This window comes from Dunckerocampus dactyliophorus, chromosome 6 (genome assembly GCF_027744805.1).
Source record: "Dunckerocampus dactyliophorus isolate RoL2022-P2 chromosome 6, RoL_Ddac_1.1, whole genome shotgun sequence".
NCBI lineage: Eukaryota > Metazoa > Chordata > Actinopteri > Syngnathiformes > Syngnathidae > Dunckerocampus > Dunckerocampus dactyliophorus.
The window spans coordinates 29,563,550-29,579,105 of NC_072824.1; the positions used below are offsets into that span (position 1 = coordinate 29,563,550).

General features: G+C 42.0%; 1 protein-coding gene across 1 annotated transcript; it reads left to right on the forward strand.

Moving 5' to 3' along the window:
* The first annotated feature begins 1,121 nt into the window (after window positions 1-1,121).
* Window positions 1,122-14,946, forward strand: mri1 (methylthioribose-1-phosphate isomerase 1). The gene is made up of 6 exons (XM_054780058.1): window positions 1,122-1,579; window positions 3,066-3,289; window positions 9,579-9,748; window positions 9,834-10,010; window positions 10,086-10,310; window positions 12,123-14,946. Exons 1-6 carry the CDS (start codon window positions 1,448-1,450, stop codon window positions 12,254-12,256), a joined length of 1,062 nt encoding a protein of 353 aa, XP_054636033.1. The 5' UTR covers window positions 1,122-1,447; the 3' UTR covers window positions 12,257-14,946.
* The last annotated feature ends 610 nt before the right edge of the window (window positions 14,947-15,556 follow it).

Consider the following 15,556-nt stretch of genomic DNA (forward strand, 5'->3'; position numbering starts at 1 on the left):
AAATCAGGAAGGGGGCAAACACTTTTTCACACCGCTGTAATTGAATAGAGAATTGTACATACAAAATGAATTACAGTATCAGCAACCACCTTATTACAGTAATTTTTTGTTTATCGTGGTTAATTGGTTCCAGAGGCGACCATAAATAGTCAATTTGCGCAAAGTAGGAGTCCTTATTTATAAATAGAATATTTTCATAGCTAGAGCAGAGAATACCTGTTTACAACCTTCTAAATACGGGTTTTAACATTAATAGAGTCCCCTAGACATTAAATATCAACCCTATAGTCACCTTTACAATCCTATTAGTCAATGTAGTAGGCATAACAAGAGAAAGTAACACAAGACATAATGTAGATTCACACTTTCGCTTTGGGACAGTTCCTTCTTGTTCTTTTTTAACTTCCTGTTCTGTGCAGTGCTTCCTGCGGTAACATTACTGACACTTAGTGAACAGTGTACAATACTACATATCATCACGTCATTGAATGCATCTTCTGAATGCCTTCTAGTTGTGTTGTAGTTCATTTAGTCATTTTCATGCTTGAAAATGCTTAATTTAGGCCAAAAATAGGTAAAAGTTGCTTAAATACACACTTTTTGCGATAACAGACCGTATTTAACCACGAGACAGTAATTATTTATTAATATATTTTTAGGAAACCGTGATAGAGTTTTATCTCCTCAAGGGCCAATATGAGAGTAGCCAGTGGACAGCATGCACTGTGTTGCCAGCTATTCATACAGTATTCGCTGTGTGTTGCGGTTCAAAAGCAAAACACTCAATACTCAAAGTAGTCTAGTCTAAATGTAATTTTTATAGTACTGTTCAAAGAGACAGACATATTCTGTAATCAAGTGGTTCTTGAAATGTGAGGGTGTACTCATTTTTGTGAAATTCTGTATATCAAACGGGTTTATCCAGAATATTTAACAATTACATTTTCAGTACAGTTGTGTAACAAACACAACAATGAAGAGCGCACACATACACACACACACAGAGGAAGAGTAAAGTGTGACACAAAAATACAAAGAATTGTTCGTAAATGCTTTGCATTTATGTTAATAAGGGACTGAATGTGACAAAAGAGAGAAGGGGGGATGGGCACAGCGAGCGTTGAGTGGGCGTGGCTAAAGGGGCGAGGACTTCCGGCTTGGTGGACACGTGGTTCCGTGTCTGTCTGCCTGTCAGCGCGTGAAGCGCTTCAACCCTCTTCTTCTCCTCCTAAAACCTTCTCCTCTTCTCCTCCCTCCTCCTGGCGTCAACTTTCTTCTTAGCAGCGACCTTCCCTTCAAACCAGGAAAGTGTGAGAGTCAAAGTGTGTGTGCGCGCGCGCGTGTGTGTGTGTGTTAGTGTGTGTGTGACTGTGAAGTGTGATAGAGAAGCAGCTACCGGTCCGTCCGCGGTCTCCCCTTCCACAACATCCCGCCTCGTCTGTCGGACATGACGCTGGAATCGATCCGCTACCGGAGCGGGTCTCTGCAGATCCTCGATCAGCTGCTGCTGCCTCAGCAGACCGTCTACGATGACATCCGCTCCGTGCAGGACGCCTACGAGGCCATCAAGTCCATGAAGGTAAGATAAGGTAACGTAAGGTAAGTTACACTCCATCCCCCTCCCCTTACGTGCACGCCGGCTGCATGTGCGTCTCCTCCCGTCGAGTGTGCGCGTCTCCTTTGTGCTCCCGCCACTGTCAGTGCACGCGCCACCCTCGGCCTGGATCTTTTGTTTTGGATGCACCTGCAGCATCCTTCCATTAATAACATCAAATACAAGACATAATGTATAGTTTATTTGATTATGTGTCGTCTTGTGTAAGATCGATAATGTTGCTATCAAACGGACCCTCCTCTTCTTTCTATGGGATTCTTATTGATGAATAATTAATGTTCTTGCCAGGGTTTTTGTTCGCTTTTTGCTCCTGCGCTGCACTCAGTGACACCTCCACTGTATTTTACACACTTGAATGTTGTTGGAGGACATGTTCCCTCATAATTTCATTTGGCTCTTTTGTCCTCCAGGCTCCATTTATGCTCCGCTTTCAACTTAAGTGTAGTATGAAGCAATGTGCTGTATGTAGAGAGGTGATGTCATGATGAGGATGTTTGATGGTAGACCCTAAGGCATGACTAACCAGTTGTTTCACAGCAATGATGTCACACTTTTTTTGCTCAAACTCAATTATGGTGAGAGATTCACGTGAAAAGGATATACTGTACAGTAGGCATGCCTGTGCATGAATTAAAAACATTTTGGTCCATAAGCACGAGACTCGCTCGAGAACTAGTTTACAGGATGAAGAGGAGGTGGTCGGCCGCAACCACGCCAAAACAACGTCAGCAAACTCACACAGTCAGGACATGTTCACAGACGGTCGGAAATCACAAAACTCTTTAAAGGGTCCCTGACATGATTCATCAACTTTGCTTAAATATGTTGTATATTGTTTGTAATTATGTTCTACATTGTTCCATTTTTGAAAGCCAATGGTAAATTCACTATAAGTGACATTTATAGTTGATGTCGCCAACCATGTTTAGGCTCATCTCCGGAAGTGACGTCATCAGGGTGACGGCTCTCAGCTAAAGCAGAGTAAACAAACGCTTCTCGAGGTAGATGATCAACTTGGTTCAGTATATTTTTCATCAAAATAGTAGTGATGCCAAAATGTTGTGTTGCTGCTGGATGTTCATATATTCGAGTGATACTGTAAGTTTGTTTTTTTTTCCAAAAGGTGACGGTTTAAGACAAAAATGAAGGAAGCAAGTGCAGAGAACGAGAGACAGATATGAAGGAACATCGTTACAAGAAGCATTTGGCTTGAAAGTACAGTAATTATGAGAGTTGTCCGATATTGATATCAGTAATCCAAAGAGCCCCAAGACACAACGCCATCCATGAATTTCATTTAAAGTTTTATGTTTATGATAATAAAATCCTATTTGTGTGTGTGTTGAGTGGGGTGTAGCTTTCAGCGTCCGAGCAGGAAGTGGGCAGAACGTACACATTCGATGGGATGTCCGTGATCTTTTGCTAACTCTCGCCTGCTCCTTTCTGCAAGGTTCGGGGGGCCCCAGCCATCGCCATCGTGGGCTGCCTCAGCTTGGCCGTGGAGTTACGAGCAGGTGCAGGTGGCGATGACCCGGTGACCTTCATCCGGGAGTCTCTGTGTCACCTGACCTCAGCCAGGCCCACCGCTGTCAACATGGGCCGTGCCGCCCGCGAACTGATGGAGTTTGCGGAGAACGAGAGCATGGAGAAGAACTCTGAGCAGCTGAGAGAAAGGTGGGCATGTTTAAATTGGTACTGTATTTTCTCTGATGCCTTTTGGTGAAATGAAGAATACACAGCGGAACCTTGGTTAGCATCATTCATCTCTTTCACGCCAACTGAAGCGTACCCGCAAATCAATTTTTCCCATAAAGAAATAACGTCAGTCCAATTAATCCGTTCCAGAAAGCCAAAAATATTAACACAAAACACATTTTTATAGTTTTACATGCAGAAAACAGTTCAGTTGAGTGTTTGCACATAAACACTTATAAATGATGAAGGGGATAAATGATTACCCTTATTGAAGGCATGATTGTTGCCAAAGACGATGTGGTAGCGAGATCAACACCGGCACCACCTTTGTGTTTTGCTATGAGTTATTTCTTGAATTAAGTAGTGCTTCTTACGGCTGCAAAATAATCCAAAATGGAGCCCAAAAAAAGTTGCAAATGCCATAATTTTGATAAAGAAGGTGAGAAACACCATTGAATTCAATAAATAACTCAAAACACCAAGGTGGTCTGTGTGCCACATTTGTCTTCAATGAAGGTAAAAGTAACCTTAAATGTTCCTTTCATTTTCTGCATGTAAAACTATAAAAACATGTTTTGTGTTCACATTTTTGTAGTGTAACTATGTTAATTAGCAAAGAACTACAGGGTCAACCGCTGATGAATCATAGAAGGGCGATGGAGCTGACTTCCGCTTCCTGTTTCCATGTATCAGCGAGCTAAAAGGTTGCTCACAAGGACGTTTTGTGATAAAACTACCGTTGGACTCACGCATTGTATTAATAGTGCGATAAGACATGCGCCATATTGTACGCAAACCGAGCCAAAAGTGTGCCGTACATTTTTGACGTTAACAAAAAAACACGCTGACTGGAGCTATAAAAACATTTTAGGTACGGCAGATGTGCATTCAACCAAATTCAGGGGCGTCATCTAATAAAGCTTGCGTATGCACAAAACGGGGCCGAAAAGTTGTGTACACCATTTTCCATGCAAAGTATGTGATCTATGAAAACTAGGAATGTCAAAGTTAACGCGTCAATGGAAGGTTCCTTGGTGCTATTTCTTTTGACGTGTGAGTAACGTGTGCATAAGTCAGTCGTGATAACAAATCTTGCTGGTCGATAATTGTGCTACAAATTATCGTCGATAATCGATTCTATCTGCATTTTTGAAACAATTTTTCATTCTTTAAATGGCATAATATACGCCGGTGTGTCTGGTTTGCCGCTTCCCTCAGCTCACTGTGATTGGCTTTATCTTTGTTTTATCGTTTGTTGTGAGGACTGCGGGAGGAGCTGTTTGTATGTATGTATGTATGTATATACTTTATTTATCCCACAGCGGGGAAATTTACTTGTTACAGCAGCAAGCAAGCAAGACAAGTAAAGAGAACAGTGTAAAGAAAGCATAGTGACTACAACATGGTTCAGGTGGTGCAGGTGTTGTAGAGCCTGACAGCGGTCGGTATGAAGGACCTGCGGAACCTCTCCTTCTTACACCGTGGGTGTAACAGTCTGCTGCTGAAGGAGCTGCCCAGGGAAACAACAGTGTCATGTAGCGGGTGAGAGGTGTTATCCATGATGGATGTCAGCTTAGCCAACATCCTTCTCTCCCCCACTTCCTCCACGGAGTCCAGAGGACTGTCCAGGACAGAGCTCGCTCTCCTGATCAGCCTATTCATCCTGCTCCTGTTCCTGTCCGTGCTGCCCCCTCTCCAGCAGCCCACAGCATAGAAGATGGCTGAGGCCACCAGAGAGTCATAAAAGGTCCGTAAAAGAGTCCTGCACACACCAAAGGACCTCAGTCTCCTCAGCAGGTGGAGGCGACTCTGGCCCTTCTTGTAGAGGGCGTGGGTGTTGACGGACCAGGAAAAACGTAAGCGCAGCGGTGGCAGACTTGTGAAGCTCAAAGCCTCTCTGGCACTTGGTGGTGGTGCGGTTCCCACATAATGTTTCGCCGCTTCGTCTCTCTCGGCGCAAGTTGGTCGTGTTCGCCTTTTCCCTCGTCACTACTTTGGAACAAATGCGCTCACCACCTTGTTCATTCTGTTTAAAACCGAAATATTCCCGCACTGGGGCTTTTGCGTTTGCCTTAGAAACCGTCGCTTCTGTGCATTCATTCATGTTAGCATATGCTTTCTCACAAGGCTCGTTTGTTGCTAGCACTCTGTGTCCGCTCACTAGTAGCCCCGCCTCCACAAAGAGGCTGAATGCGAGGACAGGAGGGTTCACGCTCTCCGTTCACTCCACTATAGAACCAATGTGCACAGACAGATGTAGAAGGAACCCTCTTGTCATCCAGCCTGTGTGGTACAGAGCAACGAGCAGCTGAATCACATACGCATACATGCACATGTGACTTTATCCAGGGCATCATAACTATCGAACCGGTTTATTTTTATTGTTCAATTAATCCATTTATCGATTATCGTGACAGGCTGACGTGTGCACGTCCCATTTGACCCTCGGCCCACACCGTAGTTTAAGGTTTGTTTGTTTTTTTAACAGTCGTACATGTATGCTGTACATTTTACATGTATTATCACGTATTTTTTAATTATTACCAACTTAGGGTGCATGAGTTGTGTTTTCTGCAGGAAAAAACGGCCATTGTCCTGCTCTCTATTTTCACGGGGGAAAAAAAAGTCTGACCAAAGATAAAACAACACAACACAACAACAGTGACTGGGATAGAGGGGATCAAACCATCAACCTTCCGATTTGTGGATGACCTGCTCTTCCTCCCGAGTCTAATCTGTGCTATTGAGTGTTAGCGGTGGTTTGAAGTGTGTCCTCGCATGCAGTACTTTAACACACACACACACACACACACACACACACACACACACACACACACACAAGACTGAAGCAGGTACCTCCGGATATTTTGAAAAGCAAAGTCTCTGCATTTAAAGCTGTGTGTGAGCAATTCCTAGTCGGCCATTCAACCACCTGAGCCATGCCTGTGTTCTTTCTGTAGCAGTTATATGCCAATCTCGGCAACAACTAGATACTGTTACGCTATTTTTCTTCATCCATAACGTTTGTCGTGGTCTTCCAGGCCTTTGGTGGCTGCCTTTTTTTTTTCTTTTTAACAATCAACCAGACTGTACATTTGGCAACCCGTACGGTGTATGCCATCTGTCTGATAGGTCTGTTTTTCCCCTCATAACGTTCCTCTTCACTTGCATGGACTGCAGAATAAAAAGCTTCCAAGAAAAGCTAGCAAACGTTATTCCAAACTTGAATCAACTCCAGACATTTGAATATGTTCTATAACTGTCGGATAAGCTCTTTTGTCCAATTAGTTGACTTTAGGGCAAACGAATTTGGGTTTGGAGGACCGGATGGCGTGTAAAGGAACATTTTAACTAAAGCTGGAGATTGCACTTTAGGCACAACTTTGTATCTTTAAGTCGACCATAAGTCGCTCCGGAGCCGCACCAGGCAAAAATGCACAATGAAGAAGTAAATAACAACATTTATTTTATAAAATCAGAGACCAAGAACAGACATGTCATCTTGAATGGCAAGTTCTAGTAGTAACAATAAAATGGAGAACACCAGGCTAAATAGGCGTCTGTTAACGTAACGTGAACAGGTGGTGTGTTAACAGTTATTCAGATAAGCATAGCTTAAACAAGCCACAAAGTGTATACTATATTCATGATTCATGGCCTTGGCACCTACCTGGGCGTGGAGACGTAATAGGTGGTGTGTTAATAGTTATTCAGATAAGCACAGCTTAAACAAGCCACAAAGTGTATTCTATATTCATGGCCTTGGCACCTACCTGGGCGTGGAGACGTAAGTCTGCTGTTGTCTTTATAAGCGACGTGTGGTGCTGTCAACAGGCACGCAGACGGAACCACGTGACACTCCAAACCATAGAAGAAGAAAGAACGGATGTGCGCAAGTCTGTCGTCTTCCGCTTACGAGAAGTGGAATCACTTCTGTGAGTCATTATGAAGTATAAGACAACAAAATGTCCGTCGAAGTATTCAGATATTATGTTGGCTTGTCGTCCAAGCTCACTTCTGGTCACGTGACAGCGACAAGGGGGCGTCATCGTTCTCGTATGCCTGCATACACGGCAACGACAAGCCGGCGTTTTCAGAGTTTTCCACTCTGGAAGTCGCTGACAAAAAATACCGTTTCAGGTCACACAGAACGCCGTTCCCGTGTGGGTGAGAGGCTGAAACGATAAAATTCTTTACCGTTTTGACCTGGAAACGTTTCCGTGTGGATAGCCCCTCAGCCCCTCAACTTTACAAGTGATAGGAGTAGCAGACACCTAGAGCGCCCTCTCAGGAGTAGCAGACACCTAGAGCGCCCTCTCAGGAGTAGCAGACGCCTAGAGCGCCCTCTCAGGAGTAGCAGACGCCTAGAGCGCCCTCTCAGGAGTAGCAGACGCCTAGAGTGCCCTCTCGCGGTTGGCAGTGTGGGGGGGAAAAAAACGTATATAAGTCGCTCCGGAGTACAAGTTGCAGGACCAGCCGGAAAATATGGTATATGTATTTTATTTAATGTAGTAATAGAAGAGAGCTGGAAGCTGCTGAAAACAGCAAGTATGCTGAGTCAGGCTTGATTGTTATTAATATTTTGCTGTTTTAAAAATCTTTAAATCTTCATTACTTAAAAGTAGCAAAATAATCTAAAATAACATATAAGATAAATCTGCTATGTGGAATTGAGTGAAGACCTGCGCTGTTGCACCGCTTTGGCCAGCATTATTCTGGCACCCAAGTTGTTTGTTTGTTTTGAGTAAAAAAGCAAAAAAACAAGAGAACATTTCTGTGTACAAGGAACTAATATTAAAGCAAACACATAATTAAAGGTAGAAGCTGCTGTGTACACTAATAATAACAAAGGAAATACAATAAATATAGACCACAGAAGGAAGGGGGGGAAAAAATGTTTTAATCCCACCCCCATCTCACTTTTGTACAACATAACAGTACTTTTACTTCCTTAATGATATTTTGCCATGTGTTTAGAATCCTCATATTGAAAATACCCAAAAGGAAAGCTGATGCTAAAAACTGATGTATATTACACCTAGTAACCATCTTACTGATAGTTGACATAATTTACATTACAAATTATTCCAACAATAATCACATACCGACAATGGTATCGGAAGTGACACATACCAACATGGTAAACAACGACAAACGCGTACCAACGGAGGTAAGAAAGAGCCATGGATTGAGACTATCCGTTTGTAAAGTGCTTTGGATATTTTGGCGAAAATCCAGACTATTCCACAGTTACACCCCACCTACAGACACACAAAAGCTCTTCCTGGCAGTTCCAACTTGAGGAAGGCAAAATTTCCAAAGCCTCTTATGCCGTAAGTGCTCTCTCTAAGTGCAGAAAACCTTTGTATGTTATTTAGTAGTAATTTGCTAAATGCTTTAGTTCACAAGGTCATGATTCTTGAATAAATATAATTGAATGAACAAATTATTATGATGTGCTAAAAATTCGGCCTTGTGTATGATCCTCACTGCTCGTTTTTGTAGTATGAATCATGGACACATGGAACATTGATAATTGTTTCCCCACACAAGTTCATTATAATTGTCACTACTGTAAAATGTATTTGTGTCGTCGGCAAACAATATTAGTTTTAATAACTGATACATTGAAGGAATCATTAATATACAGTATAAGTTGAACAGTTGAGGACCTAACACTGACCCTTGGGGAACACCACAAGCAACACCAAGTCCCTCGGATATATGCGCTCCCATTTTTACACATTGTGTTTGTCCTACTAGGTAGCTTTTTAACCATTTCCTGGCGATCCCTCTGATTCCATACTTTTCCAATTTATTAAGTAAAATTGTGTGATTTATATGATTTCTGAAATACTTTTTTTAAGGTCAAGAAATATTCATATTCACAGCATGTTTCCTTTTAGCTAGAGCATGTGTTCTTTCTTCCACCGCTTCGATGAATGCCGTTGAAGTACGGTAGTCCTTTTACTTCTAAAGCCACATTGAGCTTCATTTATTATTCAGTGTCTTTCTAAAAACTTAAACAAGCATTGAAAAGCTTTTCAAGAATTTTTGGAAACTGTGGCAACAAGGAGATTGGCCTATCAATAGTAAAATTATACTTATTTTTGTTTCTGTGTATTCAGTTCAGAACCAGACAGAAGTATTAAAACAGGTACATTAAAACATTGAAAAAAACTTACTTTTTAAATGGAATCGAATTGTATTTCAAATCTCAATATACACATGCAGACCCCATCTCACCCCTGGTGTGCCCCCCCAACAGTGTAATAGCCTGGATTGAAGACATGCTAGAGCGAGACGTCAATGACAACAAGAAGATCGGTAACTATGGTGCCCAGCACATCCTTTCTGGCGTCCCGAGGGACTCTGTGACCATCCTCACACACTGCAACACCGGCTCCCTCGCCACCGCCGGATACGGGACTGCACTGGGTAAGAGTAGGGCCGGTAGGAAGGATTGGGATAACACCGTTAGAACTAAGCACCAGTCTGTGTGTGTGTGTGTGTGTGTGTGTAGGAGTGGTACGAAGCCTCCACACGTTGGGCAGGCTGAAGCGTGTCTACTGCACAGAAACCAGGCCGTACAACCAGGGCTCTCGACTAACAGCGTACGAGGCGGTAGCAGAGGGAATCCCCGCTACGCTCATCACAGACAGCATGGCGGCCCTCACCATGAGAGAAATGAACATCACAGGTTTGTTTCGTCTCTTTCACCTCCATCATCATCATCTCCGTCATGCAACTTCATGCCTGCCGGTTCTCCTTACAGCTGTGGTGGTGGGAGCAGACAGGGTAGTTGCCAACGGAGACACGGCCAACAAAGTGGGAACGTACCAGCTAGCCATTGCTGCCAAGCATCATGGGATACCGTTCTACGTGGCGGCGCCCAGCACCTCATGCGACCTAAGCCTGGAGAGCGGCAGGGACATCATCATCGAAGTTCGCCCGCCTGAGGAACTCACCAGTATTAATGGAGTCACCATTGCCGCGCCAGGTATGTGCGTGTGCGTGCACGTGTGCCGACACGTGACATGATGCCATCTGAACTGTGTTCGAATCTCCGCTAGGGCATCTCTGTGTGGAGTTTGCATGTTCTCTCCCCTTTTCTCCGGGTACTCCGGTTTCCTCCCACATTCCAAAAACATGCACGTTAGGTTAATTGGCGACTCTAAATTGTCCATAGGTATGAATGTGAGTGTGAATGGTTGTTTATCTATATGTGCCCTGTGTAAGTCAGCTGGGGTAGGCTCCAGTACACCCCCGCGACCCTAATGAGGATAAGCGGTATAGAAAATGGATGGATGGATAGCAGTTGCTCTTTTTTCCCCCTTTTTTTAAAAATTATTTTCCAAATATTTCAACTTTTTTTAATCTTCTGAGATCTTTTTTTTATATTATGACTTTTATTCCCATAATATTTAAACATCATTCCAATAACTATATTTTTCCCCAACCTAATTTTTGTTTTCAACATATTTTTTCTTCAATATTTCAACTGTGGGCAACTAAGATGATGATATGAGTTTATTTGTGTAAAATTGCAGCTTTTTTCTCGTTATAATAAGACTTTTTTCCCATAATTGTAGAATATAATTACAAAAAAATGATGACCTATTTAAGCAAAGTTGATAAATCATGTCAGGGACCCTTTAAACATAGTTTAGAAGGCCCCTTTTAGGTTTCATCTTTTTGCGCTGGATTTTAGTTCCTCTGGTGAGTGCTGGGCTGAGTCACTGATCTCTAATTACATTATGCCCCAAAGTAATTAAAAAACGCTCCTTTAATGGGCAGGTGGGTCCCTGGAGAAGACCATGTGCACCTGAATGTCACACGTCTCCTTGCCCCTGTCTGTCATTCCATGTCGGCATGATCTGAGACACTTCTTCACTTTTCAACGCATGGGCTCTCTTTTGTATCCAGCAAAATGATACCGATACAAGATTTAAATAATAAATTCTGATCACTTTTTTTTAAATGTATCACTTTAAAGATATGCTGTATACATTAAAGTGAAATGGAATGTGTTTATGTCATGCATCTTAAGTAAGAAAAACAAAAAAACAACAATTCAAAATGCAATGGCATTAGCAGGTAAGCTAACAGTGTAGTTCTTTTTATATTTCGGCAGTCTTGGCAGCCTGTGGCTCACTCCTGCCCTCACAGGTCAGGCCAGGTACTGCAGTGGGGAAGATGGACACAGTGGTGCCTTGGTTAACGTCATGAATCCATTCCAGAAGGGCCGACTCAAACCAAAATGGACTCTAATCAAAGCAAATTTTCCAATAGAAAATCATGTAAATCCAATTCATCCGTTCCAGACACCCAAAAATATTAACACAAAAGACATTTTACAGACAATAATTATAGTTTTACATGCAGGAAATGGTGCAAAAATAATTACAAATGAATGGACAACTGAACATTTAACATCGCTTTTACCTAGTTTTGTTGGAACCCCCCACCCAACCGTCAATTAACAAAATAACAGCAAATAAACACGATTCTGCTGCCACCACCAGTTTAAACATGTAAAAATTGTGTCAAACTAAATATCAACGTTCTAGAATCAATAGGAAATGGGGGGAAAAAAAACAAACACTGCCAGCTGTGACGTCGCTGAGGGTTACACAAGTGAGGAGTTTGGCTTTGAGGAGGCATTTTTGGGATTCAAATGTATTACTTTTTTGAACGCATATTGTTTTGAGAAGCCAAACTCCTTACTTGTGAAACCCCAGCGACAAAGCGTAACTTGCTTGCATGTTCGAAATGAATTAGACCATGATCATGACCATGGTGATTTGTGCAGGTATCGAGGTGTGGAACCCGGCATTTGACGTGACTCCCCACCAGCTGATCACAGGAGGCATCATCACAGAGTTGGGGGTCTTCCTGCCCTCCGAGCTCCAAGCAGCCCTCACTGGCCGCCTCACTGCTCTCTAGAGCATTACCTGCTGGAGTCTGTGCGCCACGGCACCTTAACACACACACACACACACACACACACACACACGCTCCATCATGATGTGGTTTCCATGATAAAAACAGGTTTTTCTCACACACACACATCCACAAACACACACACACTGCAGGGAGTCAAAGAGACATGTGCAGCCACTTTCCACAATTCCACGATGTTCCTAGAATTAGTCATACGATTCATGACAGTGTGTCTATTCAAAAGCGACGGAAGCACATTTACAATCACAACCGAGGGGAATTTTAATTTGTACAAACTGCCAACTAGACTGTTTTTTTAATTTATTTAAATGTTGGGCATCCGATCAGCTTTGCTGTCCACTTGTAAATACACGTGCCCCTGCTGGTTGCGTGTACATAATGTACAAAATGAAGCCACTGCTAGTTTTAATCATCATAATGTTATATTAACATTCACGTCTGTGTTGCTGTAGACACGTTTGTAGGAGCTTCATCCACGTTTCTAGCTGTAATATCAACAGGCCTGTCACCATAACTAATTTTGCTGGATGCTAATTGGCCCACAAATTATTGCCGATAAACGATATTATTGTCAACATTATTTTCAGACCGTTTTTTCATGAATGTAATGATAATACAGTGGTGTGAAAGTGTCTGCCCCCTTCCTGAGTTCTTATTTTTTTGCATGTTTGTCACACTTAAATGTTTCAGATCATCAAACAAGCATAAATATTAGTCAGTGACAACACAACTGAACACAAAATGCAGTTTTTAAATGAAACGTTTTATTATTAATGGAGAAAAAAAATCCAAAGCTACATGGCCCTGTGTGAAAAACTGATTGCCCCCTAAACCTAATAACTGGTTGGGCCACCCTTAGCAGCAACAACTGCAATCAAGCATTTGCGATAACTTGCAATGAGTCTCTAACAGCGCTGGGGAGGAATTTTGGCCCACTCATCTTTGCAGAATTGTTGTCATTCAGCCACATTACAAACTGCATTTTTCGTTCAGTTGTGTTGTCATTGACTAATATTTAAATTTGTTTGATGATCTGAAACATATAAGTGTGACAAACATGCAAAAAAAAAAAATCAGGAAAGGGGCAAGCACTTTTTCACACCACTGTATATGACATAATAATGCAAGGACACCGTATTAAAAGCAACTTTAATTTTAATTAGAGTATTTACCATTGTAATTGGAATGTCAAGAGCTTTCAAATAAAAAACAAACAAAAACCCCCAATGAACATAAACTGGACAGAAATTGCACTAAAATAAATATCACAATATTTCTGATTTTGAATCAGTGTCACTTTCGTTGTGGCAAACAGTGCTCTTATTTTGAAAGCCGGAAGTCTGTTGTGTGTGTGTTGAGAGTGTCCATTGACTGTTCAGACGAGCTGGGTGCAAGAATAAACGTGACTCGTCTTTTTAACTCAGAACCTGCACGTCGTCAGCGGGCGTTGTAAAACGCTGGCTTACATTAAAGCGGTAAAACACAACACGTCGCAAACACTCATCCAGCCTGAGTCGCACTAGCATGCTCTGCTAAACTAAACTAACCCAGCTAGCTTCCATTCACGAACCATAAGAAAGGAGCTTCCAAGTTTTTTCGCCACCAGTTTGACGTGTTTAGTTCAGGAGAGTGTGAGTTAGTGTTTGGGCTGAGATTCCGCCACGACTGAGCGGTCCGCCGGGGTGATACTTCACATGAACGTTCCTCATTTCATTCACATTATGTCACTTTGCGTGAGATTCCGCGTTTAAGAGTAACGTCAATTTATCGACTTTGTTTTTATGTATCGGGCAATTCATTGGTTTGTTGATTAACGTGACAGGACTAAATATCAACAACCATTTTTTTTTGTTTGTTTGTTTTTTTGGTGTTGCCCGTGCAGCCACATTCTGAGCAATGGAATTTCTTAGTGGTCCCTGAAGAGACGCACAGCTGTGTTTATACCTCATGTCATGTTTACATCCCTTACTTTATCATACCCGACTCATTATACACTACTCACAAAAAGTTGGGGATATTATTTTAGCTTCATCCTGGAATTTCACCCCAAAATCTTTTTGTGCGTAGTGTGTATGTAGTAGTGTAGTAGTACATATGTAGCCATGCTGATGTTCACAGTACAGTACTGCACTGGACACTCTGTAGAATAAAGACTATAGAAAAGAGAGCGTATCAACAAAACAGCTTTAAATTACACACATATAAAACACACACACTCAGCTAATGAAGGAATAAACGAATTTAGTGTGAAGACGGTCAATTAGCCATTCAGAAGCCAGGGTGAGTGAGACATCTCTACTTTGCGCCTTCTTTTTTTTCCACTGTTTGAAAAATATGACGACGTATTACATTTGTGTCACTGCAGACTCACGCTGACGAACACAGCAAACACCATTTATAGTCCGTTAACATAAACACTGCCAAAACTGGTGCGCACTGTCCAAAAGTGAATTTTCATGAAAAAATATATGAACAAAGAGTCAAAGAAAAGAGGTGTGAAACTCTTTGTTTTGGTACTTATGTAGGCATTCTTTGCATCGAGTGAACGCCCGGAAATGACAAACAATCACAATGTAAAGTTGGATCCCTTCAACGAGGACTTTGTTCAAACTTTCTTTTCGTGATCAGCTTGAGAAATTAAAATCAGACATAATGCTTTTTGTCACAAACTCCGATCCTTGTCGGTCTTTTTCGTGTCATTTCATAGCAAACACTTCTAACGAACACACATACATTTACACTGACTGACTTTACGCACACGCACACACAAAGACTCAAATGTTATTGTAAAAAAATGAAACCTCTGATATGAAAATCCGTGAAGGTGACATGTCCCGGGAAAAACAAACGCACCTGACACAACATGCTAACAATTTGCAAAACACCAGCGAGCTCACGGAGTGACAGAGGGGCTGGCCAATCACATGCCTAGCGCGATACGGCAGAGCGAATCGGTGAGCTTGTGGGCGGTCCAAAGGCTTGAGGGGCCGTTTTCCGATGGGGTCTAGAGCTTGATCCACTTATATCGAGGAGGGGTGTCCAAACTGTTTCCAGCGAGGACCACAACTGAATAATGAAAGGATGCAGCTTTGCCACTTTGATATTTTGTAAAACAACACATGTAGATATGCTAAGAAGTTATATATATTTCAAGACAAAAAACGCATCTCAGTGTTGTGATATTGGTGAATAAGCCTATTATTAGTATAAACTTTGGTATTTGCTCATTTTTATTTTTACGATTTGCTGTTTTTTGTTGTAATTTTCCAAATATTTTAACTT